The sequence below is a fragment of the Copadichromis virginalis genome, linkage group LG1, assembly GCF_057382275.1.
Source record: "Copadichromis virginalis isolate Kocher_CV1m ecotype Utaka linkage group LG1, C_Virginalis_male_GT1.1, whole genome shotgun sequence".
Lineage (NCBI taxonomy): Eukaryota > Metazoa > Chordata > Actinopteri > Cichliformes > Cichlidae > Copadichromis > Copadichromis virginalis.
The window spans coordinates 8,595,269-8,605,139 of record NC_140618.1 but is presented as its reverse complement, the minus strand read 5'-3'; the positions used below and the strand labels follow the sequence as shown (position 1 = coordinate 8,605,139).

The 9,871-nt window shown below is 40.5% G+C and overlaps 1 protein-coding gene across 1 annotated transcript; it reads right to left on the bottom strand.

Moving 5' to 3' along the window:
• Positions 1-4,060: 4,060 nt before the first annotated feature.
• LOC146718286 (growth arrest-specific protein 1) lies at positions 4,061-7,430 on the bottom strand. The gene has a single exon (XM_085444518.1). The coding sequence runs from the start codon at positions 6,765-6,767 to the stop codon at positions 6,018-6,020; it is 750 nt and encodes a 249-aa protein (XP_085300644.1). The 5' UTR covers positions 6,768-7,430; the 3' UTR covers positions 4,061-6,017.
• Positions 7,431-9,871: the final 2,441 nt, after the last annotated feature.

Sequence of the window (9,871 nt, the reverse complement as noted above, 5' to 3'; positions counted from 1 at the left end):
TGAAATGATTGGACAGGTAGTGAACTTCTGTTTATTATTTTTCAGGAAAAAAAAGTTGGCTGGTAAGAAACTCTTGAATTTTGGATTTGCACACTGCTGAATGTGAAAGTTCCCTGTTCTTTACACTGTTGTTGCCCTGCTTAGCCCGAATCCCCTCCTACTGACACACCATTGATATGTAAATGGTGGACAGCTTGTATGACAATACAACACTGTCACGGCAACACGCAACTGGCACTGTTGCATTTTGGTTTGGTGTAGAACATTCAAATGTATTTGAAGTTTAACTAAACCTACGAAAAACTGAAAATACAAATAAGCCAGAGCTGTGACATTAAGATGTTTCAAAAGCATTTTCAGCAAATAGTATAGATGATGTGTACGATATATGATATAGAGGCCTGTACAAACAGCTACATACTACTCCGCACCCCCCTTTTCCCCCCCACTGCCTTTACTGTGGGTGAACCACAGGCTCACCATGCTCTCTCCACTGATGGAGTTCTCTCCACCGCTATGAGGGGAAAACTGGAGAGGTGCGGCCTCTGCCTTATTTACACTAGACATGCATTTTCTTAGGTTTGGCACTGGCTTTATATTTGAGGGATACACTGAGTTGTGGAGTTCAAGTAAAGCCTTCATAACTGGGCCTCTGTGAAACGGTAAAAAACTTAATAGATGGTGGCAAGCCAATGATCCTCGCTGTTGTAGGTCTTCACGGACCGTTTAGATTTCATTTATTTGAATATTCCAAAAGGGAGCTTTAATACAATTATCAAAAATATTATACTGTATGTTTGTTTGCAAGATTTTCATTCTGCTGTACTGTTTCATTATTTAATTTCTTTATACAGTGTGAATTTTAATATGTATTTATTAAATGACAAATCACAAATGACAGTTCTGTCTCAAAATAAAATCACAATCTTTAAAAATTGTGCAGTCTGAAGTTTTGTCAGCAGCACGTCGCAAACACTCATTTTTCAGAATCTTTGCAAAGATTTATTTGTCTTCGTGTGAACAGCGCTCCTGGTTCCTCACCACCATCATCATCTGGAAGTGCGCTCTGTAGAAACAGCTGGCTCGTGTCCACGAGGGGTGGAGACAGGGAGGCAGGGAAGGGAAAAGTAAGAATACTTGTTAATAATATGATTCATGAGATGAGATAACGGATTCAATAAAATGTCACAAAAACTGGAGAATGGTGAGGAATTTATTTCATCTGCATAATCTCTTTTGCCAAGAATGCTACGTCCAGGTTTTTTCACAAAATTATGTCAGTTGAAGACCTAACATGATAGATCCACATTTTTATTCTGTGAAGCTTTGGCTTACTGTTATCTTTTTTGGAAAAGTAAAATGATTGTCCCACTCACCCCCAAAATAAGATTTTTGCCTCTTTGGGGGGAAAACAAGGCCTGTCTTACAAAGTGAAAGTTCGGAGTTTGAAAGATGTGTTTACCATGCAGTTTCCAGTGAAACACAGTACTGCTCCATTAATGGAAATGCATGAATCTGTGTGTGTGTGTTTTTCATTTATGCTAAACTCTAAAAGCCAAGATATTTTGATTTCCACAGTTCTTTGATTATTCTTTTTTTATTTCTGTCACGTTCGCTTTTTCCAACTTATTTCCAATATTAAATTGCCCATTTAAAAACTGGATCAGTAGATCAAAAGACAAAGTTTTGTGAAAATCGGAAAGAGATGTATTTTGATATCTTAAAAAACTGCAGCTGTGGTTGTCATAGGTTTACGAGCGGTCTTCAAAACCAGGACTCAGATTAATGTTTGTTTTCTGTGCTCTCATTTAGCTAATAACAATCACCTGGTCATGCCAGGTGTAAATCAGTACCAGACCGTATGGTTAGAGCAGAAACAGCATGGCCCCGAAGCAACGGGATGAAGAACCATTGGGTGATGAGTTTGTGGCTGTGCTATGGAGGGGGCTGTAATTGGCTGTCGGTGCCCGTGGTGTTGGCTCAGTTTCTTTGCTTTAATCATAGCGCGAGCATGTTGCTGCCAGGAAAACTTTGGATGCAATTTTGACCCTTGTGCTTGCTTTGTTGTTTCTGGGAGTACTGCCAATTTATATTGCCTTCTTAAAAAGTCTGCTGAATAACCTTACAGTAATGCAGCCCAGAATGGGAGCTTCTTAGATGGAAAACTTATCCCACAACCCCTCCTCCAAAACATCACCGATCCTCCTCTCCTAAACCACGACCTACAGCATTGTGGCTTCGATCAGTCTCCATATTCCCTTCCTCCCTCTCTTTTTCTTTTGGTACTGTTAAAGCTACACACGAGTAGTGCTGGTATCACTGTTGCCTATAAAGAGGGGTTTGTATGTTCTGGTCCCTAAGGAGCTGGGTGACCTTGACTCCATCATCCCTCTACATAGAGAGCAGGTCGGCTAGTTGCTATGGCTCCATGGCTGTCATGAATGGAACATTGTATGCGTGTGACATAAGAACCTCCCAAATCCATGGGTCACCCCACTTTGGAGTTGGGGGAACAGGGGGGTTTGTTTTAAAGAAATGTTGAATAAAGATAATTTAGAAAATGGGCTCCAGCACACTGCTCCCTCTGTAACCCCACCCCCCATTCTCCTCCACACACAATCCCCAAGGCTCCTCTGTGCATGTTTGTTTTGACTTTGCTCCCAGAATTGGGGGGACAGGGTGTTTTTTTTTTGGACGACTTTAAGATGCATGGCAGTGGTTAAGACAGACTGAACCAAAGACAGTCTAACTACATGAGATGGAGTCGTGCTATATTGTAGCTGTAGGCTGCATTGTTTCTCTATCTCGCAGCAGACAGTTGGACCTACTTGAGAATTCCTGTGGTTTACAAAAGAAAAAAAGAAAAAATCAGTAAAGGCTGTATAGAAGTTCTCTCCAGGCTTGGAGATGTTACTGAAATTTGCCACCTGTTAGCTCAAGTAACAAACTTCCAAAACGTAATTACTCAACAAATGTAGGTCTGTTTTTTTTCACGCAAGTATAGTGGAAAAACATTACTCCTCAGTTTATTCCTTTTTTGTTTGTCCGACTGCTTGTACCATTTGGACATGCCTAAAGTAACATTTGCAGAACAGGTGTGCAGCTCAGCTCACACCTAACTGCTAATGCTAATGATCATTTCACAGTTTGTTAACGACTTGCAAATACCTCAGTAACTGTGGAGGAAGCACCAAATGGTGGCTTGCTCTGAAGTAGTTCATTATATTTTCGGTCATTAGCAAAGTCACACTGACACTGGGAAAGTTTGAAGGTATATGATTAAATCTTTCCAGTATCGGCTTATCTGCTTTTCTCTACCTTTTTCATTTTAAAGGTTTTGTGCTTTACATCTACGTAACTATGACTCATGTGTTTGAAATGCAATATAGTACTCTTCAGAACTTCCTAACTCTTACAACCTGACCATTACCGCCCATTTCAAATGAACAAAAGGTAAAATTAACACAGGATCCAGTACTGAAAGCAATACTGACAAAACAAACCCACTCAGTCCCTTAGCTGACTTGAGAATGACTGTTTCCAGGAACCCAAAATGCTAACGTCATATAACTATTTTATAGTGAAACTTTAATGTGAAGAAATATGATTAAAATATAATAAGTGCTAGTATGTGAAGGTTTACACATTATATGCAGATTTAGCTCATGCCACATATACCACTGAAATATCTAGACACTTTTGGATGCGCCCTTATTTCCCAAGGGGTTGCCACAATGGATGAATCTGCATGTTTGATTTGGCACTGATTTTATGCCGGATGCCCTTCCTTTTCCCTTTTATCCAGCTTTGGGACTAGCATTAAGTACATTAGCTTGTGAGCCCCTGAGACTGAGTTTGTTTCCTCTGAGTGTTGGACCACAGATCTTTTGTGTGTAAGATGAATGGGTTGAAAACTACCGCATGGATCCTCTACACTACTTTTAAAAAAATATTATCATTAAATATGCACATACAGTCATGAATGCTCCACTGACTTTGAGGTAATGTACGATCACCAAAATATGACAGGGAAATGATGTAAAAATCAAGCACACATTGGTTAAAAGTTCAACATTATTTATTCCTTTTTATTCTTGGGCTACATTAGGTCATATATGTATTATAAAACGCATCCTCCAGTTTGGAGGAAGGAAGACGTGCTGAAGTGTTTACTGCTATATTCCCAAAAAATGAGAGGAAACATTGAAAACTACATCCAAAAAACAGGTTTTGTGAACAAACTTTGAGCTACATTTGTTTATATTAAAAGCATTTAAGCGACACTTGTTTTACTGCATATGACGGTAAAATATATACACATTCTTCATACTATAGCTTCATAATTTAACACTTAACATTCATTGTTTAAGACTGCATTTCAAGTGGCAAAGACACAAACTGGCAGCTTCAGAAAAAGTGATCAAAACTAACAAAAACTTTGTTTTTAATTTTCCCCTTTTTCAGCATAACGTGGAAGTAAGAAGTCAGACTGAAAATCTGCTGGTTTCAGTCCCTGGACCTGCAAACAGGTAAAATCAACCACGCAGCAGCTGTTCAAAGCAATGTGTGCAAGTACAAATATGAATGTGATGTTTTGCTCTGACGTTTTTAGCCTCGAAACACACAAAAGACTTCAAAGTACAATTACTGAGGAAAGGATCCCCAACATGAAAATGTAAAAGTTGTAAAAATCTCATATTATTAACTTGAGTTTATCTGTGTGTGTGTGTCATTTAGAAAATAGCTGGGTAAAACATTTAATTTAAAAGTATCCTGACAAATGTATCCTGACAAAATGAAGAAACACTTTCAACTTCAAGCCAACCTGTGTGACATAAAATAAGGAATTATAACTATGTTTGCTCACAGTGAACATCAAGACTACTTCTTGATGTTTTGTTTACCATTTACTGCATTGCTGCTTTAGTGTTGCTTGGTGTTACTTTAGGTGTTTTGTTCAGCAGAGTTTGTTTTGTTCATAAAACCTGACTTACTCATCCTTAACTTGCACAGTTTGTTACATATATGTGGCTTAAATCCAACATTGTGCTTTGGAAAAAGAAAGCAAAGCACTGTCAGACCACCTGTAGATGTGAGCAGTCTTGTGGACAAACTGTAAATGTTGTACGTTGACTTGTTCACTCCAGCAGCTGGCAGTTGTTCCTGGAGTGTAGCAGCAGTGTGAAAGCAGTAATAAAGATAGGGGTCTCCTTAGAGGCCTCAAATGGGGTAGGCAGTAGAATGGAGGAAGAAGGGGGTGAGGGTGGTCTCAGGAAAAGTTCAATAACACAATCTCAAATGGGGGAGGGGAACAAGACAGAGTGCTGGAGAGGCGCTTCAGTTAATTTAAGTACTTGATCACACACCCTTGCCTGTCCTCTCACTGTTCCTACAAATATTTGAAGTGTGGCTGTTGCAACAATGAAAAGGCCCCTGAAATAGAGAGCAGAGCAAATAGAGACTGGATGGATCCAATGTTTGTCCAAGGTCTTAATAAGGCCACACTTCAAGTACCATTGAAAGCAAACCAAATAAACAGGAGCTGTTTGAGGGCAAACAAAGTGGCCGTGCGCTTCAACAAAATACGGTCTGGTTAATTTCCTCTCACTGCTACATGAAAATGTTTTTGATATTTTTGACAAAAGCTTTCTTTTAACTTAAACTGGTGGGGAATTTTAACTCGGAAAACTAAAAGGAGCATGTACAGTATACAAATCGAAAGGAAATACTTCCTGAGTGAGATGTGCATGGAGAATTACTAAGGTTGTGGAAATTTTACACAAACCATTACAGTGCTGTCTGTCACCATGAAACTAGCACGAGAAGTTTGAGGGGCCCAGGGACGAAAAAATAACCTTTCTCATCCTGCAGACCTGAATTCAAGTCCTCTGCCAGCAAAGCATCGCCTGCTCAAGTGTCTTTGAGAAAGTTACCAAGTCCTTATTAAATTAAATACGGGATAATTTTGCTTTTGTACAGTACATTTTATTCATAAAACTGTAAAAATACCCATCCCCTCAGTATAATATCCGTGCTGTAAGAAGAAACAAGGGCAACACGCCTCTGGATAAGCTCTGAGAAGCAGAGGAGTTTTCACTAAAATCCACCTTTTTGTCATTTTTAGGGTAATTGTTTTTGTTTGGATCTTCATAACCTTTAGTCGGGTCTGAAACAACGCTGTGGTCTCCTATGGAGCAAAGTTTGCTCATGTTCTCCTTGACCACTTCACACAAAGGCCTCTCCACTCCATCGCAAATGCAGCGGTTCAGAAGCATGCCGTTTGGGATGAACAGCATCTGCTGAATGGTGGCTTTACACCTGGAGGAGCACTTCCGGCCATTGAACAGCTGCCCGCAGTATGACATGTAGGCTGCCAGGGAGGTGTGGCAGTTGCTGTCTTCCTCGCAGCGCTGCCGGGCCTCCATGCACCCTATACCTCCGGCGTCCTTCGGGTGTCTTCGGGGCAGGCACGGCTCTATGGCCCGCTTGGCGTTGAGGCAGTCCAGATCTTGAGCGCAGTCGCAGGTCTCCAGATCTGGCCCACTGCGGGTGTGATTCAGCCTTATCAGCGCGCTGATGCAGTGGCTGGGGCATTGCTTTCTAGTTCCTTTGATGTTACCTTCACATGCTGTCATGTATTGATTGTATGCAAGTTCGCACTCGGGTTCGTCGTGGCACCGGAGAAGCGCCTGCCAGCATATTAGCTGTGCATCCAAGGCCACCAGCACCCACGGGAGAAGTGCCAGGGCGCTGCACCAACATTTCATGCTTGGATGGAGTTGTAGTTCGGTGACGTGCACTTTCTCCACCAGCACATTAGGATCAGAGCGACTCAGGCACAGAAACTTTCACACTGAAGTTCATACAAGTTTTCTTTTCATCCGAGAGTTTTCGCAACAGACAACCTGTTAACACCGCAGCTCTTTCAAAAATTCTCCACTCACTTTTGCACCTTGGATGAGTTTGGCTCCTCCCGGTGAGATTTGCAACAGTAGAAGTCAAGATCGGACTCAGGGGATTCACCACGCGTAGTTGCAAGAAACGGAAAAGTCAATTCGGGAAGCATGTCCGTTCAAAGACGAGAAATCCAAACTCCAAAGTGCAGTCTGTCTCCGCATCACCGGTGCAAATCTGAGGTGGCCACTGAAACGCGCCATTGGGCTATCTAAAGTTTACAACTCTAACTACAATTAATGTACACAACTCAGATATTACACTAGAACTCTCCTGCCATTGCTAGTTTCGATTCTTCCCAGCGCTACTACTTTTAACATCCATCCACGCATTCATTCCAAACTTGTTGTTTTTTTTAGTTGAGAGCTATTTCTCTCAGTCCCATTTTGTCCCGCTATGTGCGTCTTTGTCCTTCTTCTGGCTGTTACGCTTCACGGTCCGCCGAGCATTTCCCCACAACACCCCTCCTCCACGAAAAAAAAGAAAGAAAAAGTCGCGCCTTTCCCCCTCCTTCTCTCATTTACAATCCTGGCCACCGATTGGTCGTCACTGAGGAGTCAGCCGTGGGACCCATTTCCAGGCCCACAGCAGCACAGCTCTGAGCACAAATCCTCTCAGTATATGACGAGATAGGCTGGATGAAACTGTTTATAATTTTCCTTGTATGAAACCCAGGATCTGTGTGGTCCTCCTGTAGCAAAACATAAGTGAAAGGGGGAGGCAGGCAGGGGGAGCTTGCAAAAATGCATTCCTTTGCAAGAAGCTCACATCTGCAACTTCACTGCTCCAAATTTCAGCGAAGAAAAACAAATCTGTTTCTCCGGAGCAAGGAGAAACCTCAGTGATGGCTTCCTCGCCGATGAGGATTTTCACTTAAAGGTTCTCGCTAATTGTCTCCCTCCCTCGTCTCCCCATTCTGCAGAGTTTTTTAAGCCTCGATTGATAGAAGAGAAAGGGAGAGAATAGTATTTTCTGGCCCGTTTCACCCTAATTGTGTCAGATTGGCCATGCGGTGGCCCAGTGTCTTTCCAGCCTGAAGATTGTTCACGCACTGCAGCCTATCAATAGAGAGGGGTTCAGCATCAATATATTTTACAGCTATTCCCTTTCACACCACACTTGAAAACTACCAATAGCCCAGGCGTTCCTGCCATTGAAATGGAAACGAGCTTTTCTAGCTTCAGGTCTGCCCTCACAGAGGGGCTGTGCCAGTTTTGCACAAACCACACAGAGCAGATGGGTGCCCAACCTGAAATCTGCAAGAATGCAAAAGAACTGATAGCATTCTGGTAATTATTGTAGCTCTGTGTCTTTAACAGGGACAGAGTCAGCACTGGAGCTGCAAGTAACACTTTAAATAGTAAATTTGGGCCTTTTTAAACTTTAGTTTAACTTACTTTAATTTATTTTAGTGTTAAATTAAAGTTTGGATGAAATTTATAAAGCTGTAACTGGCAATTATTACTTAAAACGAGTCTAAGTAAGTGCTAAAATATAATTTTGTTTTGTTGGGTTTATACACTAAAACCAGTTGATCACGTTTTGGACAAGAGCAGACATTTTAGAGAAAACATGCAGATCAACACACAAAAAGACAGCTAGTGCATATATATGAGATCAGTCAATTAAAAAAACTTTATTTGCATATCACTTTTCATGCAAATCACTGCAGTTCACTGTGTCTCACAGATGATTAACAGAGTATAATAAGTGAAAGCCACTCAAAATAAACTAAAAAGATAAAACATCATGGAAATAACATAAAGAAAATATTCTTTAAAGTAAAAGTATGTCAGTTAAATTAAGAGCAATACAAATAATAAATAAAATAAAACACAATGTACGGGAACAAGCCGGCTCTAATCTGTGAAAAATGCTGTGATGAGAGCAGTTAAAATGAAAGCATTAAAAATCAAATAAACCTACAACTTAGACACAATGAGGTAATAAAAACAAAGTAACTTCTTGAAAAGAACACTCAGTCAAAAGCCAGATTGAAGGCATATGTTTGAAGTTCAAATATTTCAACACTTCCAACTGCAGCGCCAATCTGAGCTAATGAAACCTTACCTACACAACAACAACGACGACAACGACGATGGCGACAACAACAACAACTGGTAATCATTAACAAATATATAATATAGCATAGAAAATTTTTAGGTGTAAATAGGAATAATCAAATGAGTTATGGGTTATTATCGATTATATAGTGCAATATAATTAAATTCTATTTTATAATCTAATGATATGAATGGTAATGCCTTTTAACAGTATTCATGATTAGTAAACATGATCAACTACACTAGTTTTAGTATATAAATTTATACTAAGGCGCTTTCTAAAATGAAGGAAGTGAACAAAAATAATAGTATATATGTAATAATAATAATAATAATAATAATACCTCACCAAAAACGACCATCCATCCTTACATCCACCTTTTTAGATCTTCTTAACTGCTTTTCCAGTTCAGGGTCAAGAGTCAAGGGTCACAGGTGAACTTGAGTCTATCTCATCTGTAATAGGATGACATACAGGGTACACACTGGATACATCACCAGTCTGAAATGTAATTTTTGCTAAAATCCTCAGAGCACCCATTTATTGACCTGCAGTGACCCTTCCTTGTAAGAGGACAAAGTAAACGCAAACCATGCCATTAAAAAGCCCCCCACAGGATATCAGAGCCACCAGATTCCATGACTGTAGCAGTTCTCAGGTGCACACCATCCACTCACTCACTCTTTGGAATATGCAGTATGCCCATTTGACTCTACATTTTCCCCCATCTTTGCCATCCTTTGTCTTGTGGATTTTGCACCTTTGAACTCTCTGATGTGTGTATGCCCTCAACCACAATATAGAGTTCCCTCCATGAATCTGTCAACGGATTATTCTTGATGACAGTCTGATT

What these genes read in the sequence shown, in the direction of transcription:
- LOC146718286 (XM_085444518.1), bottom strand. Translation starts at nt 6,767, where the DNA reads ATGAAATGTTGGTGCAGCGCCCTGGCACTTCTCCCGTGGGTGCTGGTG.